The 25017-nt window shown below is 42.0% G+C and overlaps 1 protein-coding gene across 1 annotated transcript; it reads left to right on the top strand.

Annotated features, from left to right (window-relative positions):
- The first annotated feature begins 88 nt into the window (after positions 1-88).
- aimp1a (aminoacyl tRNA synthetase complex interacting multifunctional protein 1a) lies at positions 89-24872 on the top strand. Its single transcript, XM_083765468.1, has 7 exons — positions 89-184; positions 6533-6663; positions 9923-10036; positions 14080-14244; positions 18521-18726; positions 20899-21067; positions 24469-24872. Coding segments are annotated over exons 1-7 (954 nt in total). The 5' UTR covers positions 89-182; the 3' UTR covers positions 24636-24872.
- Positions 24873-25017: the final 145 nt, after the last annotated feature.

Raw genomic sequence — 25017 nt, 5'->3', positions numbered from 1 at the left:
GTGAATCCCCCGTGAATGATCCATGTAGTCTATAGATCCACACACAGGGACTCTGGTGGGCTGCCTTTCCTGCGCCTGGCTGACAACAGATGCTAAGCTAGCACGGCTATACTTAACTGCACGTCTCATGTTCTTCAGTCTCCTCTTTCTACGTGTGTTAGGGCCAGGCTGGAACTGAGTTCATGTAAGTTTAATAAACATTGTTTTATAGTGTATATACGCATTATAGCACATTACAGCCTCTATGTATATACTGTCTTTACTCTTAACTTATCCTACATCGACATTTGAAAAATGAGCTGCCAGCCAGATCCTCTTATAGCTATACACACGTTACTGACTGTAGTAAGCTATAGCATTTCAAAGTGATTTGACTGTGTAATTATATTCTGAATGGCTAAATATAGCGAATTTCGAGTACCACATCCATACACCATGTAGTTTCAATCCCTGATTCATGTACTGAAATCAGTTAAATGTACGTAGTAATAAACAGTTTATTCAAATATGTTCTCTGGTTGAAGCAATTATAGATTAACAGTGAGCAAACCTGGAGCAAACATGTCAAAAGCCTATCAAAAGCTCCCCCCCCCCTTTTTGCATATGTCAATATTATATTAGTCAACATAATTAGCACAAATATTATATATAGCACTGAAATAAAATGATGCTCAGGCGTGTCCACATTGATGTAGCCTTCGATCAAGGAAGGCTAGGCGGCTCACTGCATCATTCTTAGATAGCCTTATCAAGAGTCTCTCCTCATATGTATTTTATCGATGTTGACTTTTTAATATCTACGTAGATATAAATCTATGGGAGTCTTGAGGCTAGGTCTCAGCCTGTGTTTCAGAATTACAATCTGAAATAATAATCATTTATTACTATTATTATTATTATGCTGCTAATTGTAATAATTCTAAATATGCAGATTAATTGTGGATTTAAGAAAAGAAAAAATAATTAAACTGCACTGTTTGGCCACATTTCCACACGCTTAATCTATATCTATACATTGGAGAAAGTTGAACTTATTTTTGATAGGCTGCAGTATGTACAGCATGTGTGCCTGACCTGGGCATAACTTGGGCACAGTCCGACCAAATGATCTAAAAAATGGTATGCATGTCCGACCTAGATGACCCGGGGGTCGGACTCAGTGCCTACCGAATGGGAACTTGATCAGACCTTGATGTGTGCGTGCGTGCGTGCGTGCGTGCGTGCGTGTGTGTGTGTGTGTGTGTGTGTGTGAGTCTGTGGAGGGCGCACCGAATCTGTGTGTATTGGCGGTCGTGTGTAGGCATCGGCGTCCCTGATTGGCCAGCCAAACGCATCGACTGCACGAATTGTGTTTGTGGTACTGTGCCAATATAACGTATACGTGGTTGCATATACAATGGAACTCGAGTAACGTATGTTTATGTCCATCATCAACATGACATCAGCAGTTTGTGATGACATCAGGGATCCCTGTAACTACAGTCGATCAGACTTAAATAAGGCAGTGCAGAGTGCACAGTGCAGCACTGGGTAGTACTCTGAGAACGGGTACAACGGGTATTATAACACTAAGAATAAGATCATCATATGGTATTGCATAACGTGTGGGGCAATCAGGGGAATACATTCCTAACTTGCATCCTTGCCGACCTGCATAATTCCAGAATGCCCGTATGGTACTGAAATGTACTACTTGTAAATGGTGCATTTATATAGCAATTTTATCTAAAGCGCTTTACATGGATTGTGCATTACATTCACCCATTAACACAAACATTTATACACCCATGGCGAAGGAAACCATGCAAAGCACCAACCTGCACATCGGGAGCAATTAGGAGTTCACTTCAGAGTCTTGCTCAAGGACAGTTCGACACTAACTAACTTCACTCCTGACTCGGGTGATTCCCAAATAGGCTGGTGCCTGTCTAGTTATAATACATAACAAAAAACTGGTTGTGATCACATCACAAACATTAAAAGAAAGCAAATGATGAGGCGTTGCTTTTCATAGCAATAGAAGACTGTAGCGGATCCCCGAGCCTAAGTAAGTAAAGTAAGTAGCCTTGCCGAGCCATGAGGCCCATAGGGCAAGAGCCTATCTCCTGTTTCTGTAGCATGAGGCAGCTTGATGTACAAGTACACCTCCTGGACATGACGCTAGTATGTCGCAGGGACTTACCCCCAATCCAACCCTTGATGCCGAGTGTCAAGCAGGGAGGCACTGGGTCCCATCTTTAGGGTCTTTGGTATGACCCGGCCGGGGATCGAACCCAGACCTCCCAGTCTCAGGGCGGACACTCTAACCACAAGGCCACTAACCTCGCCCACCAGGCTTTCCACCACCTCGGAGGAAAGCCTGGTCTCTGTTTCATTTCGGTATATGATCCGCTCGGGAGCAGATGATATCGTTACGTCATGTTGTAGTATTGTTTTGTAGTCGACAGGCAGGAACAACAAACACGAACTTCCTTTTCCCTCAAACCGGAATAATAATAATAAAAGCTCTCGTAGCCTGCAGCTTTTATTGAGAAAAATTGGTTTGAGGGAAAAGGAAGTTCGGGTTTGTTGTTCCTGCCTGTCGACTACAAAACAATACTACAACATGACATAACGATATCATCCGCTCCAGCCCGGATCATATACCGAAATGAAATGGTGCCCAGGCTACAAGGCCACTGAGCCTACAATACTATTATTCAGTAAATATCTCCGTGCTGTTGGCTTGCTGCATAAAAAAGCAAGGTCATTGGAAATGTTTGGAAAACCCAAACATATTAGCTACTGAAATATGTACCATTGCTTTAGCCTGGAAAACAGACAAATCTGCAGACTGCCATTGAAAAAAATCTTTACCCTCTGCAAATCTCAGTTGTGAACTGGATTTCACTCCTTCCGAAGTAATGAGGGACCAATCAGGGCCCAGTGTATGCAAATATGGGGCAGGTTTCTCACCAGAGGCATTTCTTTTAATCCAGCGCAGGTCCTAAGACCACCATCATTGCTTTGACTGGTTGGCAGGTACTGTAGTGGAAGAAGTTTCCAATTTTCCTCTTCTATGGGGACTTAACCAGTCACAGCAGGCTGAAGGGGAAGCATTTTTGTACCCTGTTAGGTTTTGTTCACACACCACTGCCACCGCATTTGGAGAAAGTTAGCGATAAAATTGAAAAGAAACAGATTTAGTTGTACCACAGAATGCTGCAGTCTTCAAAGGCAATCATGCTTCTGTTATTCTGTCATGACTAAATCCCTAAACTGAGAGACAGGAGAAGGAAAACATACCCATAGAATGAGACAGCAAATTATTTTGAATTTGTACTGTTCTGGCCAAATAAAATATTGAATCATATTTTCAGTTGGTAGTAAATAATAATGTATTCAATTGATATTACATCTCTTTTCAGGCATGGGTCATTTGTCAGTATTCTGTACTATTAAGTAAATGATCAGAGGCGGACTTACCGTTGGGCTAGGGGGGGAAAAAAAAATATATATTATTATTATTATTATTATTATTAATTATTTTTTTTATAAAATTGTAAAGTATTGAAATCCAATTCAAGTGAAATGTGGGCCTGCCTCTCTTTTTAGGGGCCTGGGTACCCCAAAATGAAAACGAAATAGCTCAAACTTTTCGCGACCGAGCGGGGAGCCCTCAAATTTGCTCCAGCCCGGGGGCCCTCAGCAAGGTAAATCCGGCTCTGTAAATGATGATGCATCTTCTAGTCTATGCAGTCCTTACTATTTTTTAGGGGACTGATCTATATGGGTTTAGCCAGCTGACTGCTGTCATGTAAGTTGATTACAATATCTCCCCATGTCTGAATTCCTGATTCACTTCAATTGACTCAGAGCACCGAAGTCTGATGTGATTTCACATCCTACCCGGTTAGCGTATTTTTCCCCCATTCTGAATTCCCATAGACGTTTTTTTCAATCACGCCAAATAAGAACTGTGTTCCAAAAATAAACAAATGATCCCGGCAGTTTCACTCATGACTGCGAGAAAATGCTAATGTTACTACCGCCAAATTTGTAAAAGTGAGTAAACATGTCGACAGCATTTTTGCATATGTCAGTGAGTACACATGAGTGACTGATTGTCGTAAACGATACAGAGACACCTCCCGACAATACCGCAGAGACTGTTTGTTTACTTTTGGACCACAATGCTCACATGAGACGATTTTTAGATGCCACCCAATGTTATTCTCCATAGAGAAATTACTTCCACAAATCAGAGGATGAGCGAGTGACATCAGGACTTCTGTAGTCTATTTGTCTGATAGCTTTGCCTGACTACTAAGTTTATACAGACATAGTGAGTAGAGACAAAACTACAATTGAGCCAAAGCCCTGCATTCTGAAGTGCACATGAAGTTGATACATCTTGCTTTTGAATGCATGTTTGCTTTACTGAGCCACCTGATGCAGGAAGGAAGATTATTATATTATTTTATATGTAATAATGTTCACTGTATACATTGCAATCTTAATGAAGAGCAGTAGTTGCATGATTGAATATTGGCCGCCACTTTAAGTCAGTTGTGAGTCTTTTTCCATTGAGCAGGTCTTGACTCATTTGATCCACTTCCAGGTCATATATTGACAGATGCTTTAACAGTGTTAACACATCCAACTTGTCTGTGTGTAATAGAAAGCTCCTCGAGCCTCTCTGCTGTGGGTCCTACCCCAGTCGCTGCACTCATTCTCAGAGAGGTTATCCAAATGAGAGAGGCCTTTTTGTGGCTCTTGTTATTGCTCCACCACTGGTCCCGTTTAAATCAATTCAGCTCTTCGAAACGAAAAAAAAACAATGCTTTGATCCTCGATATTATCAACTCCAGCTCTTATTGTGTTTCTAATTTCCTCGTTCCCCAACATTTTGTTTTCATCCTGGTCCAGCTGTTGTTTTCCAGCGCCTCCCTGTACTATGTGTCAGAAGTTTTCCTCTCCGTGCTTCAGCCTTGTAAAAATCCCTCTTTCCTCTTTGTCAGAAGAAGTAATTTGCCAAGCTCAACATGTCCGAGGCACATTATAGCCAAACCCAAACTGGTGTCCAGCTGCATTGCAGTTGAGTGGCACGAGACCGTTTGATCCCCTTTGAACTTAAAGCTCTAAAACCCGAAATGCACACAAGGCTGATGCCAAGTAGGTTTACAGGCTAGACTACTTGTGCCTATAAAATACAGATAGACAACATATTTCATTGACTGTCAACTGGTCTGCCCTCTTTTCGCTGCATCTTTGGAGAATTTGGTACGACTGGCCTGACCTGGAACTTGTCAAGTTAATTTAATGATTCCCTGCGTCAACCTTTTGAAATTCCCAAACTCAAAACCGTGTGTGTGTGAGTCTCGGGTAAATGAATTTGGGGATTTAGCCTATTTTTATCCCATTCTGAACGGGCACCCATTTTGGTGTCAGCATCATGTTATGCTTTAGCTATTGAAAAATAGCAGATCTACAAGCTCGTATCGCGCCACCGAGTGGCGCGATACGAGCTTGTAGGTCTGCTATTTTTGAAAAATCGAAGAGCGACTGACATTTTTTTAATCTGATCTCAGGTCAGAATGGGTTTAATCAGACCAGTGTGTGTCCGGTGGAAACCTCGTATGAATCTGATCTCAGGTCAGAATGGGTTATACAGCAATCAATATATTATCCTATGATTGATCTCGGCATGTCTTGGGAAGGGATCCCCTACTTAGACACTTGACAACCAGCCACCTCAAGTGTGACAGCCAGCATCATGAATAGTCCTGCAGCATGAATGTACTATGTTTGAATTTAAATTAACCCATTCTGACCTGAGATCAGATTCATACGAGGTTTCCGCCGGACACACACTGGGTCTGATTAAACCCATTCTGACCTGAGATCAGATTCTAAAAATGTCAGTCGTTCTTCGATTTTTCAAAAAATAGCAGACCTACAAGCTCGTATCGCGCCACTCGGTGGCGCGATATGAGCTTGTAGATCTGCTATTTTTCAATAGCTAAAGCATAACATGATGCCGACACCAAAATGGGTGCCCGGTCAGAATGGGTTAAATTAATAGCTTCTTATATTTCGAACATTATGCACAGTTAATTATATATTATAATTAACTAGTTCATACACAGGGACGTGGAAATGGATGACAGAATTTAATGAAAATTGTAATAAATCGGCTTCATCAGTCCCTGCATATGGCAGTGCTCAATGCTCATGTATGTCAGATCGATTGGTCAACCCACTAATGAGAAAAATGCGTGAGAAAGAATGGACTAAGAACTAACAGAGTTTTCGTCATTTAGAGTAGGATAATCTATCAAAATGATCAGTATTATCATTTTAGTCATGCAACCCTACTGTCAAGAATTCTTTAAGCAATCATTGTTTTGCAAGAGACAGATGTGAGTTCATAGCCTAACTCAACCTTCCCAAGCAGTTCCATGTGAACATACATGTGTATGTACTATACTGTATGTTAAAAAAGTACGGTATAGTACAGATACAGAATGTTGATGATCTGTCTGTCCTCCAGGTTTCTGGCGCGCTCCTTGGTCAAGATGTCAGGCCACAGTCCCCTGATGAGATTGGAGCAAAGGGCAGTCGAGGCGGACCAGATCATTGAGTACCTCAAACAACAGATCCAGCTACTCAAGGACAAAGCCAGTAAGAGATTGCTTCAATCACTGAAAATAGACCGCATAACCCAGCCGAATATTTATTTAATTTCCTTTTTTTTATCGCACCGCTGGTGTTACCAGCACGTACAGAACCCAGTTGTGAACCGTAATCAATATATATAAATAGGCGTCAACAGTCGAACTTGGCGCAGAGGGCGTTTGGACCAGGAGGCGTCAAAGGGCAATATCAGCGGTAAATGAGTTAACCCATTCTGACCGGGCACCCATTTTGGTGTCAGCATCATGTTATGCTTTAGCTATTTAAAAATAGCAGATCTACAAGCTCATATCGCGCCACCGAGTGGCGCGATACGAGCTTGTAGGTCTGCTATTTTTGAAAAATCGAAGAGCGACTGACATTTTTAGAATCTGATCTCAGGTCAGAATGGGTTCATCAGACCAGTGTGTCCCCGGCGGAAACCTCGTATGAATCTGATCTCAGGTCAGAATGGGTTAAATAGGCGTCAAAAGTCGAACTTGGCGCAGAGGGCGTTTGGAACAGGAGGCGTCAAAGGGCAATATCAGCGGTAAATGAGTTAAGCAGCGTTTAGGTTATGGTATCAATTATAAATGAAGCTGTAGGCCAAATTTGCTGGCAAAAGACCAATTGTGTTGCGGTGGAGTGGGTGTCAAATGCTGCTTTGGATATGGTTTTCTGCTCAAATGTTTGGCTACATGATAATTAGATTCATAATTTTGAGACTGAATGACTCTTATTGATGGGAAACATCATGAGAATGAAAGTGCCAAAATAAGTCAATGAGACCATGGCCCTCATTTATCAATCGAGTGTAAAATCTGCCACAGATTCGAGTGCAGGTTTCGTAGTACACCCACGTCGCCACGGCATTTATAAAGTGATCGCAAACAGCTGATCCTTCCTTAATTTTGTTCTCACGTTAATAAATGTCACGGCTGAATTTGATCTGGCACGCCCTAAGAAATCAAGCCTCGCCCTCGTTTTTGCGACATGAACAACGGCAATACGTTTCCTGAAACCATGGTTACATGAAAAAATAGGTTTCTCCCGTGCCTTGCTGCTCGCCTCACCCCCCTCTCTCATACACATGTACAGCACGCACACGCAACTTGCAAGCCCAACTAACTGGTGTGTTGTTAAAGGAGAATTCCATACTAAAAGGCTTTCTTACCTTTCTTTGTAGTTGTTACGTCCCCACCAAAGAGGTCCAGGTGTTATTTTGTGCAAAAGCTCCTTATTGGCTATTTTCCCTACCATAAGCCCTAAATGAATTGCATTGAATTGAATGGGAATTGAATGGGGCTATGGGGTGTTGTGCTAATTCGCTTATTTCCATTGCTCAAATTTATAATTTCTTTGTATATATCCTCTCTTTATAATGTAAATAATATCCCAAGCGGCACACTTTACTACTTCTTTCGATGGAAATAAGCGAACTAGCATAACACCCCATAGCCCCATTCAATTCCCATTCAATGCAATGCAATTCATTGAGGGCTTATGGTAGGGGAAATAGCCAACAAGGAGTTTTTGCACAAAAAAACACCTGGACCTCTTTGGTGGGGACGTAACAATTACAAAGAAAGGTAAGAAAGATAAGAAAGCATTCTAGCATGGAATTCTCCTTTAAACAAATAAAGAACGAACACCTGCATGAATTAAATAAAGCGTGCGTGCGGGGGGTGAGGCGGGCAGCAAGGGAAGCGAAGCGAGAGGAGAAACAGACAACTAAATAAAGTTGTAGGCCTACCCTGTGACAGGGTAGGTCTACAACTTTATTTAATTCATGCAGGGTCCCTGTCTGTTTCCCTCTCACCTCGCTTGCCTTGCTGTCATGCACGCACGCACCTACATGACACATTAAAAAAAGCTGTCTGTTTCTCCTCTCGCTTCGCTTCCCCCTCACCCCCCGCACGCACGCACGCACATATCGCTATTTGCAACTTTAACTGTGTGTTGTTAGTTGTATATTAAATTATTAAAGTATTTTTAATTTAATATACAACAAGATATATTAGTGAACGAAAACCTGAACCTGTGAACCATAATTAAATAACAAATAGGCACACACACGCTGCTGTTTTTCAGGTGCTCCTCCTGTCCTGTCTGTCTGTCTGTCTGTCTGTCTGTCTCTCTCTATCACAGTGGTCCGTCCGTGACCAACTGACCATGCACGTTCCGACGTTCGCCAGTCTATTTAGATTGCCTCGCAGTCGTTAGTCACTGTTATATGAATGTGCAGCCAAAACCATAGCCTCATGTGGCTGGTGCATGGGCTGGCTGGGTAATATACCTATATCTCCGATGCAGTTCCCACTTGCGCTGGGAGCCTGGCACGGTACATTTGGCATTCGAGCGACGCGTCGGGTTTATTATATTGCACATACCGTAAGAAAGACATCGGCCTTCATGCTGTAGATTAGGCTACAGTAGGCTATACCTGCACTGCACGTTGGGACTCTCCGCAGCTGAGCTGCAGCAGCTGCTGCACTATACTCTCCAACGTCCCGTCATGGAAATATTTCAGCACAGACAGCCCAAATCCTCGCATGTATGCGCTCATGCAAAACACTGTTTAAATGGCTTAAGCATCTCTTGCAACATTGTTTTTAATTGCGCGATTTTATCTCCTACTAATTTCATATGACACATGTATTCCTTAACATTTTTATTTATTTATTTTTTACATGTAGCCCATATACATTATACATACCTTTTATATAAACATTTTAGGAGTGAATACATATATCTTTTGATGCCTGTGGCAGCCTCTCAGCAGTTCAGACAAGGCTGCTCCGCTTGTGTAAAACAGAAAAACAGCGTACGCCAGCTCGCGACCAGACGTGACTATTTGTCCTACTCAAGTTCAATTTCAAGCTTTGCCGGAAATGTTAAATGCCGAAAATGTCGGTAATTTCGGCGTGCGCCCATATTTTGGCGTACGCACGGTTGATAAATGAGGGCCCATGTCTCCATGGTATCAAATCGTTGCCCAGAATTTCTTTGTGTTCATTGGAAATTACCGTGCCTTCTAAGAGACGGAGTAAGGTCTAACCATGCCAGACAAAATGTGCCCCACATCAGAATAAATCATTTTTTCTATTTTCAACGTTTTGGCCAATTACACGTATATAGACTATATCAGATTTGAATTTATCTGTGATATCCTTAAAAGATCATATCCCTGTTTTAGGATGCTAATTGTCCTCCTTATGTGCTGGTACTATATGTGGAATGACCCTGACAGGATTGTTTTTGCCTCTAGATGTCCAGGCCACTGTCAGAGAAGAGAAGAAGCTGATGGTGGAAAATGTCAAACTGAAGAAAGATATTGAGGAACTGAAATACCAGCTGCTTGAGAAAGAGAAGAGCAGAGGAGGTATAGTATGTTTTGCCTGGTTTTCCACGAAGGGCATGGTCCCCCACACACCCCACACACACCGACAGAAACGTCAACTTTCCATTCTCAGAGAAAAGGTGTGGAACTTCCCGTTGCAGACATTGGCAGGGTTGATGCATATGGCTATGATGCAATGATGCAATCGCAACTCTCAGCGCTGCTAGTGCAGTGAGTGCAAAAACCGGGAAGTGGGAACAATTAGAAACTAACAAAACAGGTCAACGTGACGTCACTGACGTGACTGGTCAAGTACCTGCAGTGATTCTAAGCTGCTGCCAACTAGTGGTAAGTGGACGACGTACATGATGAGGCTGAATAATTGACGAGGCTGATTGGAAGGCTGCGATGCAATGCAATATTACTACTACTAATGCTACTACAAATTACAAAAAAAATGTATCAGGAGGCCCCTGGAGGCTCGAGGCCTGTTTCAATTGAAACATATATAACATATACCGTACTGTTACTGTGGCTATCAAGGCATCTGAAGTTTGGAGTTCAACATTGGTGGACTTTCATTGGGTGTCTGTCAAGTCAACCAATAGGAAATAAGCACCGTGGTTGACCCCACTTGGGAGGCATTTTGGAAGTTGATTTCATTCAGTGAACAAATCACTCCAAACCTAAGTAAGTTAAACAAATTTCAGAAAACCGGTATTTCCCACAACCTGCAAGACATCATGGAAAATTGACGTGTCCTCTGCATGCATTGGCTACAACAACGTTCTGACGTTAAATGCCTTTTTGCCTCGACAAAGATCTTGAAGATGTTGGCATAAATAGGTCCAGTGTGTCCGACCAGGGAGTATTTGATTTCAGTCACAGCTCGTTATTATATTGTTTGCTTAGCAAAATCTAGGATAATATCTTTATGCGTTCTCGCCTCAGCCTATTGCAACCAGACATCTCATTATAAGCAACCATAAAGCTCCCAACAATGCCCATTAAAGTGATGGACAGCATGTCTTCCGACTCGACCGTTGGTGATATTGTGCCTCTGCCATGCATTAACATACAAGGGCAACAGTGCTCTGATCATTAACACACATGTAATGCTTTCCAGGCAGGAGTTTTATAAAGAAAAATAATTAAAATCAAGGGATTAAAAGAAATAAGCAATTTAGGCCTTTCCCAAAGCGCTCCTCTCAATATGTTAGTTTTGGCGGGCTCTAGGAATGTGCTCGAATACAGCTGGGCTTATGTTTCCACGTATCCAATTGTAATGTTTATTTTTGCCTTTCACTTCAATGCCTTTAAGGTGCCATAAAAAGCTTAATCAAAAGCACAGATAAGTGTGGAGCTATTTGAAGGATATTTCTGTGACTTTAACCGATTTGTAATTGAGATTAAAACGGCAAACTGATGAATACAAGGTCATCAGGGCCTTGTGTAACGATGGCATGGAAAACATTGCATGGAGCAGACTTTCAAAATCACTCGCAGTCGTCTCATACCAACAGCATTTTAAAGGTCAGTGCCTTAGACTGTGTTTTAAAGGTAAACCTTAAAAGTCCATAACCTCAGGCCCTACCATAGAATTAAGGTAATCAAGAGCATTTTGGCTGGCAGTGGTACAGTACGCCTGCAAACCGATGTTTGTCAGACACAGCCACTAAGGTTTTCTGGGAATACAAACATCAGGCGCCTGAAATGATGGGTTTTTTGATTTATTTTCCCCTTCTTTTCAAAAATTGATTGAGAACATTGTTCCCCACTTCATGGCTCCATTTCCTTATTTCCATCTCAGCTTGGACACTGTGTCATTTTCCCATCCAAACTGTTTGCAGGAGGAGACCGGTCCTCCCATTGGGTGTATAAATAAATCTCCCTCTGTATCATTTCACACTGCATTATGCAGCAGAAACCAACACTATGAAGGAGGGAATGAGAGAATTATGAAGTAGCATCATGTCTTTTGTTCACCATGTAAATTATCTCTTCCAATGCAGCATTGCTAGGCAAACTTTCACTCCTTCAGTTTCACACAGTGCATCTAGGAAACCACCTGGTTCCACAAGACATCAGTTAGTCAGCAGAGAAAACGGGGACAAGAAGATCTAATAATAATAATAATAATAATATCCCGATAAGGCCTTTTTCTTTCCTGGTATTGTTGGAACAAAAATGATGCAATAGCTCTAAGGCGCACTCCTGATTACCCGCGACAGCAAAAGTACACATAATTGCAGTGAGGATCATCCTTGTGGTATTTAAACAATGGTTACCAATCCATGTGCTCTCACTGAAATGTTTTCCTCAAAGTAGTAGGAGAAAACGAATAGGAGAAAACAACAAGGTTACAACAAGAGCTGACACAGCAATGTCATATATAGCACTCGAATTTCTTATAATTACGGTAACGTTGTAGTTGGAATGTGTCTTTGACCAGTCCGGTTCTAACTCACTATTCTGTAATGGTCAACAAACTGTTCAGTCAGTATGTGTATGTGAAATGTGTGTGTGAAGGTTAAAGGGAAACTTCACAATGGATTTTACAAGAGGGTTTATAAGTATTCTGTATGGCATGTTAAGATCCAAAACAACTACAGAAGGTTTGGTGTGAAATATTTGAAAATGCCAATGTGTGTAATAGAGCTTGGTCGATTCAGCTAAGAACCATACACCGATTACAGATCTCACCTAGCCTTCGCCATAAAATGAATCCTACTCTATCTCCTGTCTGTCTTAAGTGTAAAACTGAAGAGGGAAATTATATTCACTGTATATGGTCATGTCATAGGATTAAACGATACTGGTTGGTTTGGGTATCGTGCAGCAGTTGAATGAGATCTTCAATATGGAGTTTGAACCCGACCCTATGCGTTTGATTCTTGGGCTGCCTGATGACAAGATTGTTAACAAGTTCCATTCACGTCTGTTTAATCCCTTAATTTATGCTGCTAGGAAAAATATTCTGTTGTCTTGGATTAATGAGAAACCACCAACAAAAAAAGACTGGCACAAAATAATCATGCAGTGCATGCCGTTGGAATTCCTAACCTGCCTGCTACGCTCCACAACAGATGCCTTCTATGAAATATGGGACCCATATTTACGATTTATTGGCCCTCAGTTAGCTACCACCTTGACCATAGGGTTCCTGGACAGAAGCGACCACTAACCTTGATGGATAGAATGTGTTTTATGTATGCATATCTTATTTTATTTTCTTTAATTTTCTGTGGGGAGTTGTGTTAACCCATGTTCTCTGGGGAGTTGTTAACCCATGTAGACTTTCAAGCACCAAACTGAATGTGTCCATATTTGTATATTCTTTTTGTATTTAATTATTTTGGTTCGATGTAAGTAATGGGTATATGTGTCTGAGTTGAGCTGTTTGTGTTTTTTCTTTTTTTTCCTTCTGTCTTGTCTTTGTCATAAAATGTAAAAATCAATTCACCCTTTTTGCAAAAAAATATAATGTTAATGACGTTTAGAAGATTTAGAACACTTTCCTGGGTGTCTTTATATGTGGTTTTAGATTTTAGCAGTGAGCCCAGTGTCTCTGATGTCATCTGGGCTCACTTCCTTCCTGGACTCCTTGTGGATAGGGTGAGGGCTGTCTTAAGGCCTATTCATAGTCTGGATTTTCGGTGGTGAGGTGACCACCGCTCCGGTGGTGAGCTGACCACCGGAGCTGAAATAACGTTGAGCGGTGGTGAGTAAAAACAGAGAGAAGGGCTGGAGCGGTGGCGGTGGTTTGCTCTTCACCGCGGCTCGTGACGTCATGTTGTAGTTCGGTGGTCACCCCACCACCGTAAATCCAGACTATGTATGAGCCTTTACTGAGACAACTCCCTGTGGGGGTGTGGAACGCGCGTGTCGAATTTGAAGTCGGTGGGGTGAACAGTTCTCGAGTTGCGTGGATTACAGACGTATACACAGACAGACATATACAGAGATGTGGTGCATTTATAGATGCAGTAGATGTAGAGGGACATGGATAGTATATACTGTATAGATAGTATCTAAATCTAGCTTTGCCAAAATAATGACAGCTATCCCCTTTGTCCTTCTTGCAGTGATAGACGTGGCTATGCCCTCAGCAGAGGCCAGTGTTGTGTGTGTGTCTAAGACCACCAGTCCTCCTGAACCCATGGCTACCTCTGCCCCCCTGGCTGCTGCACCAACAGACCCCCCTCCGGCTAAAGACGAGGGCAAGAAGAAGAAGCCGGCAGAGAAAAAAGGTAATGGAAACCAATGTGATTAATTTGCCATGGAATCTTGTGTTTTCACAAAATCTTGTGTTTTCACTCAAAATCAACATACAGTACATGGGGGAAGCCCCCATATATTGTGCCCAGGTCTCGTGACATCACTATGACATCATCAGGGATGATAGTAAATCAGAGATCATATCATAGTAAATGCGACCTGCTGTCACAATTAAGCCCGTATATGGAGATCCCTGATGTCATCAATATTAGTATATGGAGAACCTGTTCTGACATTCCATATGTTGATCCTTTCCCCATTCATCCTTCCTTTTCAATGTCTCCCTTTTGACTGATACCTGTCCATTCAAACTCTAGACGGGCCTGCCCCAAAGTTATTTGTGCAGCCACGCCTGGCAGCCGGCGAAAACTAGAGTTCTCAACAGGCCCAAAATTGGCCCGGCCCTACCTGTGCCTTCATCAAACCCTGTACACTTAAGACACTGCCACCCTTAGATCTCGATATATGGTGCTGACTTGTTCTGACATTCCATATGTTGATCTGACCTCATCAAATCCTGTACACTCAAGACACGCTCCATATATGGCCAGTGCATGCCAGTTCTCGCCCTCAGGCGTCTTACTGGTACCAGTGTGTATATATACTGCATTTATGTTTTTTATCTCCAAAAAGTTTGAGTGAGTTCTTAACATGGGATGTAAAACTCGATACAAAGATAATTTTCCACAAAAACCATCAGGACAGTCATGACCAATGATAAGGATTATAAAATCTATAAAAAAAAAATAGAGAATTGGAGATGATTAGTTTAGGCATAACCACACAGCCATGCCTGTATCCTTCATTTTGTACGTGTCAGCAGAGGTGAAATAGAGAGATAATAAAAGAGCCACTGTAGAATGAGTTAGGTGACCAAATATATTTGGTCTTTCCCTTTTGGAACCTGAGATTTAGTTAGAGGTCCAGATTTTCCATCAATGTTTGGCCTGGATGCAGTTCCTTGTGTTTTAAAGGCCAGCTGAGATTCATCTAACAGGTCCCTCCATCTGACTCCTAATACCTGCCGATAATGGATGAAGCACAGGAGAGCTCTGCGCTGTAGTAGTTCCAAGTTTACACTTTGGCTCTGGGTGGAAGCAAGAAACCGCTTTTTCTAACCACTTGATTGTCTCCACCAGGCCGAAGGCATGTGGGGAGAGTATGTTTTGCACTCCGTCCGTCCGCGTGTCCGTCCGTCCGTCCGTCCGTCCGTCCGTGTGTCCGTGAACAGCTAATCTCGGCCACCGTTAACCCGGTCGATGCCATATTTTGCACACACACTCCCTGGATGCCAACGATGAACCTCTGCCCCAAACTTTCCAGAACAGCCTGTTATAGCGCCACCAGGAGGCCGCTTTGTGCAAAACAAGTTTTTGCACAGTACACCTACAGATTTTGTCCAAACATCACGCAAATTGGTACACAGTCTCTCTAGAGCCATTCAACAAAACGGGTCTTTCAGATTTATCAGACTCCATCCTGATTGGTTAAGATTGGCTTCCAAAGTTCACAGGAGTGCTCAGTTTCAAACAAAATGCTGCAAATCATGAACACATCGCGTGATTTCCGTGAAATTGTGCACCCACATTCCCACTAGGCCGAGGACGAAATGCCACATGAACAATTTCAACTCAGCCTCAAGGTGGCGCTATAACTGGCCGAAAAGTGTTTTTACCTCTAACTGCACGGATCTGTGGATAACCTGGTGGAGACCTGTGCCCAGAAGGGCACTTTTTCTAGTTTGTTATGTGTTAACCCATTCTGACCTGAGATCAGATTCTAAAAATGTCAGTCGCTCTTCGATTTTTCAAAAATAGCAGACCTACAAGCTCGTATCGCGCCACTCGGTGGCGCGATATGAGCTTGTAGATCTGCTATTTTTAAATAGCTAAAGCATAACATGATGCTGCCACCAAAATGGGTGCCCGGTCAGAATGGGTTAATGGATATTTTGATTGGTTTTTTAAGATTGTGGACTGGTAATGGTTTTAGGATTCTTGCGTGTTTCTATTGTGTTGATTTAATTGCTGTTTAAATTTGTTTTTATTAAACTGTCTTAAAAGCTAGGGATTTCATTATGAAAAGCAACAAAGCCAAACGACTTGGTTTTAAATGTGAATCAACGTTGCCTAATTAGCTGTCAGAGCACAGCTATTGGGGATAATATTGCTTTGTGTTTATGGGAGTATTAACTCAAGCAGTCTATAATGGAAAAGGTTTGTGACATGGACAAGCCCATCAACCCCCGTCAAAAATAGCCTGGCACAGCCAGACTTCACCCGCCCCTATCTGCATATGCATATGCCCAGCGCAGTGGTATATTAGTATCGCAACGCGAGGCTACGTCAAAAAGCTGTAAATTAACACAAGGCACTAATGTTGCTGTGTTTTCACCAAATACTCTGTCTACAGACTGACAGGTGTCATTTGATTAGTCACGCACTCCAATGGTATGAATGTCTTCAAACCCAAACCTATTCTAAACCAATTGAAAGGTACTTTTGCACGAAACGGTATGCATCTCCCATGTCTTTGGCTTGCTTAAGCACTCGCCTACAAGCCAAAAAACATTTGGGTCTTTGTGTTTGATCCAGGTCCCTTAGATCTCTAGGGAGTTGTGGAAAAAAACAAACTCTGTATTATTGTTTTAATACCTACAGTGATCGCGGTACAAGATTTGCTGCAGGTACTGTAGGCTTTGTTTAAAACTTCATTGAGGAACTGTAATTGGATGACACGCATCTGTCCAGCAGATATTCCATATACTCAGTACTTTAAAATGGATCCTCAACAAGTCCTCTAATAAAGATACCAAATTAATTTGTACACTCTACATCCGCAATTGACACCAACGTTGGTGACTATAGAGCGTCGCAGTCCCGCCCCCCTACCAGGGCCCAGGAAATGATTCCCCGTTCATTTTCCTCAAAGACATTTCAAAAAGTATTTATTTAAAGACCTTTTAAGCCTCGTACAAAGTCAACTCAAATCAGAAATCATGACAACAAACACAATTTTTCGGGCCGAACAAATTATTAGAAAGAAGAAGAAAACTGCACTTTTTCCCTTGTTTTTCTTCTTTGTAATTATTTGTTTGGTCCAAAATTATTTCCTGGGCCTGGCGATGTCATGAAGGGGGGGGGGGGAGGGACTGCGATAGTGCAGATGCACTATGGTTGTAGTTGAACCACAAAACTGTCATAGTAAGACTGTCCGTTTGTCCCAGTTTGTTTGTTAATCTGTGCACAAACTTGTCCACCAGAGGGTGCTTAAAACACCAAAACAAACTTGGACTGAAATACACTACCACACACCCGAACTTTGCACACCTTTAGGTTTTCTTGTTTAAACAAGAACCAGGTTGGAAATGAGTTGAATGCTGTCAGAGCCTTCATCCTGTATTTTGTCTCAAAACGGTAAATTCGAAGACAAGGGCCCACTCTCTAAAATATGACAAAATAGACATTTCTATTTTGTATATTATATTAGATTTATTTATATGTTTACTGTAGGCTATATCTAACTATAAATTATACACATTTCTCTATCTGTGTGTGTGTGTGTGTGTGTGTGTGTGTGTGTGTGTGTGTGTGTGTGTGTGTGTGTGTGTGTGTGTGTGCGTGCGTGCGTGGAATTTCCCCACATTCAATCCTTATTTTGAAAAGCCAAACCTGCGACCGTATGTTTTAAATGTCGGCTTCAGGGAGAAGGCAGAAGTCAAAGCATCCTGGTTTAAGTTCTAACTTAAACCACTGCGGCGGGTCCTAACCTAAGTAATCAGCAATAGAGCCTTGAGCTATTTTATAGGGACGCAGACAGACGGATAGTACTCTGACAATGGGTAAAACGGTTATCACATAACTGGGCGGGACATGCATTCCCAACTTGTATCATTCCCGACTGCCTTGTTCCCGCGTAGACCGGACACCGGCCTAGTATATTTAATTTATTTAATATGAAGCTGACAGTGAAAACAACTACCATCAAGCCTTGATGGTAGTTGTTTTCAAGGTCACTGTGAGTAAGGCCTATACTAATGTTGATCCTGTTGGGATCGACATTTAGCTTAACTTATCTTCTGGCCTGGGCATTTCTCATGTGTGAATGTGTGTAGCCACATGATACATGCGGGTGTATATACAGTAGCACAGATAGAAGATCGACTCGGGTGAGTCGGGTCAACTTAATTTAGGTAAATAATAAATATCAGTTAAATTTAATCTGAAATGACCTTTTTGTTTCTGCCAGGAGGTGAGAAACCGGAGAAGAAACAGGCAGCTCCTCAAGAGGATGCCAAGGTGGATGTGTCGCGCCTGGACTTGCGCGTTGGACGCATCATCGAGGCCACGAAGCACCCAGACGCCGACTCGCTCTACGTGGAGCAAGTGGACGTGGGAGAGGCTGTCCCCAGAACGGTTGTCAGTGGACTGGTGAAGCACATACCTCTGGACCAGGTACAATCACACACACAATACTGGACTGGTGAAGCACATACCTCTGGACCAGGTACAATTACACACAATACTGGACTGGTGAAGCACATACCTCTGGACCAGGTACAATTACAAACACAACTCTTTTTATGATCATCAGGGCTGAACAGTGGTTTTTGGAAATGCTGGATTAGCATTACTGCTGAGGTTTGAGTGGTTTGTTTCTTTTGGTCGTACCAGAAGTAGTGGTAGTCCGATATACTGTAGATGCAATTGTGGGTTCAACTACTGTACTGTTAGACTAAGTGTATTCTGGACCAGCCAGTCACCAGGGGAACACTGGAGTGTAGCGGGTCAAATGCTCACTGTAGACTGTAATCAACCTCTGCTCTCGACTTGTTCCAACTTCCACCACAGACTACACTTCAGAGCTGTTTTCACGAGATGTGTACCGTTGTAGCTCACTGGATTTATTAGTGTGAAATCACTTGGTGTTTTGTTTTGGTGTGTTGCTTGTAACAACACACGTAATTCTGCAGGCTGATGGATTTGGTTTGATTTGGCTTTATTCCTATACAGTACAAGATATGTTATTTATGACCCCCCCCCCCCCCATGCAAACCAATTTGTACATAGAATTGTTCACCTCTAAAAACAGCATCGGTTCCTTTCATGGTCAGAAGTAATCCTGGATTTGACTCTGAGTTTACTTTAACATTCCTGGGAAACTTCTTTCATTATAACTTTATGTAGACGAATATATACAGTATGCTGTAAATGAAAGCATATGCTTGCTGGAGTCATGTATACACAAACACTGTATAACTGCCAAAAGAAACTAGAATATCAAAGACAAATTAATTGGAAGTGGCAGTCTTCCTCTTCCTTCCTTTTTTTCCTTTTTTTTCCAAAGACAGATATCAGACATTCTGATATTAAATTGGTAGATTGTTTGGATTTGATGTGAGTGTAATTAATTTGTCTCCTACTGCAGTTTACAAGGCCAAGTATTCTCATTAGCAGGCTCTTCATGAAGCTTCTGTTATTTTGCTCTGCTGGTCCATTCAACAGAGAGAGACAATAAAAACAATTAATTTGACTTTCTTGTTTAAAATGCTTTGCCGTTTTAGTGGTTTGTCTGTTCTGTTTAATATGTCACAGGTTCAGTCCCTACAAATTCTGCAAACATCATTCTCCATTCTGTAAACATGCTTTAAATGTAAACTGTAGCTTCCAAATGCTATTTCATGATACCTTTCAGAAATACTGTATAAACTACCTAACAGGGCTGCACAGTTGAAGCTCTGAACACATGTGCTGCAATTTATTGTTTATAAAACATCTACAGCCCTACCACTAAGATAAAAGAGTGTGTAACAATGGGAACATCTGACCTGTAAATCGATTACAAGACATTTAAACCATCCACTGGCTAGCCATAACAGCCTCAAGCTCATCACAGCAACATAAATGTATGCAGATTGATGTAAAATCCAAAAATGATTTTCCAAAAAATGGATGCTTCTCAAAGAAAGGTATGATTAGATTTTCTGAGCATATCATGCCATGTATTGTACCATTGTATTACATTCCTGTTAGATGGAAATGGCCTCTAGACTTGGCTTTGTTTGTGTAAACCAGAGAGGTTCAGAGGCTTAGCAAGCCAGTGTTTTCCTGTTTACTCCCCGTAAGTTTATGAAATGAGGCACACAAAACCATGTGTCGTCGGAACATTTCAAACAACAAGACTGACATGTTAACATTGCGTGGATGGGGTTAGGAGAATGTAAGTACAGTAGTATATATGTATACTGTATAATGTACAGTGTAATGGTAAAACGGCACAATGCAATCACAAAATGTAATTTACAGCGTAAATAGTTATATTTTTATACTACTTTTATACTATTATATTCTTATACTACTTACGTACTGCAATTATAATCCTATACAATATATAAGACTCTTCATGTTGAGTCTATTCCAAAGTAACGTCAACTCCATGCCCGTCGCAGCCCGCGGGTTACAATCACACACTGTCGGCTAAATGCTGTGACTAAGTTGTGCACTAGTACTTCAAAGGTAAATGCCACCAAGGTAGATGTCACTGCTTTCTGTATAAGAAAAGTGGCTCTGCCAAAGCAAAGATGACTATTTCATTAGTGTTAACTCTGTTTCTCCTTCCCCCTTCAGATGCAGAACCGTATGGCCGTGTTGATGTGCAACTTGAAGCCGGCCAAGATGAGAGGCGTGGTGTCCCAAGCCATGGTCATGTGTGCCAGCTCCCCTGACAAAGTGGAGATCTTGGACCCCCCCAGTGGAGCGGTGCCTGGGGATAGGGTCACGTTCCAGGGCTTCCCAGGTACTCCCATCTTTCTCTTAATAGTAGCACTTCTTTCTGATAACTATCAGGCCTTATGGTTTTCTCTCAGTAACTGAAATGTCAAAATGATAGTTTTGGGGTATGTTTTGTGAAAGTCAGCTAGTCATCCCATCAACCTGGTATCCATGTTAGAGTGCGACACCCCCTGGGGTCTTTTAGTGTTATCCTTTTAGCGTAACCTTTGACTGTACTCCTACTACGACTATGTACCGTACTGTTATCAAGCTTATTACGGAAATAAAGTATTCAATCAATCAATCAAAAAAACAAATGGAGGAAAACATACTGGGCCTCAGTGATGAGGGAAATTAAATGGCACCATTGAATTGCCGTCTTGCCAAAAAACCCATTAGAAGTCTGCTTTCATCCCTTTGAAATCACCAGTCCCAAAGCTTTCCCAGGACCCCAGCACTCAGTACTCCCATTAGAGACCTCCCTGTCTCTATTTAGTGAACAGCTAAATGATCTGTGACTGTTAATTGACAACCTAATCAGCACCTCACTAGCAGGGAGTGCAACCTGCCCTTTTCTCACGGTCTACACAGGGAAATCCAGTGTTAATATAATCTGAAAGTGTAAAAAACAAATGCAAATAAGTCAAATTTCAGAGTTAAAATGAAGTGACATTAGAGACAGGAGAGACTTGGGGTAAACAGATCGCCTAATTGTCTCATTTTGTGCAAATGTGAGAGAAACCAGATGCACACTGGCCATTGTAAATCAAGAATTAAGAATCAACTTGCTAAGCAGAAGAGAAGTATTTGCCTTGGTGACATGCATACTGTACTGTAGGTGCATGGATATCATACCACCACCACCACCGTAAAGTCACAACAAGATCCCCTATAATGAATGAATGACAATCAATCATTCCCACTCAAATATCTTCATCTTTTCTATATTCTATATTTTAAATCCTTTTCATTTACCTCCCCACTTTAATCATTATGCCAATTCCCTGCATGTTTTATAGTCCCCGTCACTGCCAACCCCTACATTTGGTATTTTAGCACGGTGTGGAGAACCACGTCTCCTCCGATACACATGGTGTTGACAGAGGACTCTCACTGGGTAACGCATGCAGAGGAACACCCTAAACCTCCCAATTCTGCTCTCTGCTGAACAAGTCCCCCCACCAGCCTCCCACCCACGAATATTGTGTTAACCTATTCTGAACGGGCACCCATTTTGGTGTCAGCATCATGTCATGCTTTAGCTATTGAAAAATAGCAGATCTACAAGCTCATATCGCGCCACCGAGTGGCGCGATACGAGCTTGTAGGTCTGCTATTTTTTGAAAAATCGAAGAGCGACTGACATTTTTAGAATCTGATCTCAGGTCAGAATGGGTTCATCAGACCAGTGTGTGCCCGGCGGAAACCTCGTATGAATCTGATCTCAGGTCAGAATGGGTTAATTGTGTTCATTGGAGCGCCCGGCCATGAGGCCGGAGGCACCACAGAGTAGTCAAACCACAGCCTCCACAGTGGTGGGCAGGATCTTGCAACCAACAGACGCCTTTCTGTCATATATCTTCACGTCATTTAATCTAATGAATGCGTAGCCTGAAAACTGTTAAAAGAAAAAAACATCACTAATTTGTACAGGGGTAAACCCGTTGTCAATGCTATTGATTTACTCATCCCAAAACCCATAAAAAAAATGTCCGGGTTTGGAAGAGCCAATACATTTTGATGGAAGTGGCTGCACAGAGAGAAGAAGTGGACATAATTATGAGAGTCATGTATTCGTTTAAAGAGAGCAATAACTTGAACAGGGAGTTCCCCTCAGAAGAAGAAGAAGAAGAAGAAGAAGAGAAATCATATGATGAGGGAGGGAGGGTCTGTGGTGCGAGCACCCAGGGCTCTGCTGCGTCAGCCTGGGCTTTCATCTACGCCGTGCTCCCTGTCTCATCCCCATACGAAAGCTGTTTGCTTTATGAGGGATCCCCATGGCCAAAACCATTGTTTTACAACTGTTGCCGCAACTGAGAGCCACACTCGAGTGAGACTTTCTGGAGAAGACGAGGACAGCGAGCAGAGGTTCTGGAAGTCTAAAGAGAACTTAATGGATTATAGGAGGCAGGGTGCCAAGCTGAACTGTGGTCATTCAAAAGGCTGGTGGTGATGGCGAGTGCTTCCCCCAAAAAATGTTTACAGCGCTACAGCGAGGGATGAAACGGATTTCTGTCTCTCTCTCTCTCTCTCTCTCTCTCTCTCTCTCTCTCTCTCTCTCTCTCTCTCCCTCCCTCCCTCCCCGTCTGGCTCAAAGTCCTGTTTCTTTTTCATAGTTACTCTACTTATTTCATTATCTCTCTTTACCTGCCTTTCTGCCTCTCCCTCTTCACATCTCCCTTTGTCTCAATAAAATAAATAAATCATGTTTTATTATTATTATTATTATGGGCCTCCCACAGTGTACCATCCTATTCAGGTGAAACCAGTGCCCTGCTGATGTGTAGATGCATTCATAAAGAAGTAATACTCAGTGTGGTAATGCTGAACAATCAATCAAAATAATCGAATGCATGTCAAAGTATCCCTAAGCAATACACTTGACCCCTAACTGCTCCTGATGAGTAGGTGCATGGTTTACTCTGCTGTCAGTGTGTGAATGGGTGAGTGTACTGTAATGCAAAAGTGCTTATTTTTTATTTACTCACACATGCCAGCTGACTAGCCCCAGTATGGCCTCTTAAACTCTCCCGTCAAAACATTTTGCATGCTTTTGATCAAAAGTAATTGATGCCACCCTGCACTCGTAACTTGGGAGGAAGCACAGCCCTACTAAATGAAACACATTTGTATTTTTTCGCACCGTTTCCCAAAATTGCTGTATTTAGACGGACAGAAGGAAAAATAGAACACGCAACAGAAGCAGGCCAACTCCAAGTTATGAATTTGCCCAAATGCCAAGCAACATCAAAACCATCGTGAAATTATGAGGACCTCCCTTTAACCATATTTGGTGGCTGGCATGTTTTGAATTTAATAATAATAATGAATTGCATTTTTATAGCGCTTTTCCAAGTGCTCAAAGCGCTTTACAATGGTTGGTTCATTCATACATTGGGAGGTGAAGCGGCGAACAGTCGACTCCAGTGTCCTCACTTCCCAGTTCATACACCAATGGTGGCAACCAAACTAACTCATTGATGGCAATGTAGGGTTCAGTGTCTTGCCCATGGACAAATGTTTTCTTTGTGTTTCAAATAAATAAACAGAAAATAAATAAAAGCCTAACCTTTTCGAGAAAAGCTTAATTTTATTTTAAGTTTAATATAACAGACACAACCTGAGCATAATAATACAATAATAAGTAACAATTGAGAGCAGAGACGATTCTAATTGATCAAATGTCCTTTTGTCCTCTTCATCCAGGTGAACCAGACAAGGAGCTGAACCCCAAGAAGAAGGTGTGGGAGCAGGTGCAGCCAGACCTGCGTACAGATGCACAGTATGTTGCCACCTATAAAGGTGCTGCCTTTGAGGTCGCTGGCAAAGGAGTGTGCAAAGCACAAACCATGAGCAACAGTGGAATCAAATGAAAAGCAACACAGAGCTGCCTGAGTGCCTCAATTGTTCTGGCTGAGGAAGAAAATGATGTCTAGAAGAGAATGATGTCTAAATGCTGTGAAAGTGATAATTAAAGGAGTTTGAAAGTTTTCCATGGCCTCTAAAATGTATTATTATACATTACATGCTGTATACTGTAATACTCCACATACAGTATTTGTCCAGATTAAGGAAAAGTAATTGTGTAAGTGCGTGCGTGCGTGCGTGCGTGCGTGCGTGCGTGCACGCACGACTGATGGGATTATAGAGATGAGATTTCTTGAACTTGACCACAAAGGTATACATTTTCTGTGAGACGCTCCATGACATAAAAACATGCTGAATACTCAAGTTGTTTATGCTTTAAACCTCTCT

Source organism: Protomyctophum parallelum (assembly GCF_964188405.1).
Source record: "Protomyctophum parallelum genome assembly, chromosome: 5".
NCBI classification, from domain to species: Eukaryota; Metazoa; Chordata; class Actinopteri; order Myctophiformes; family Myctophidae; genus Protomyctophum; species Protomyctophum parallelum.
This window is presented reverse-complemented; position numbering and strand designations above follow the sequence as displayed.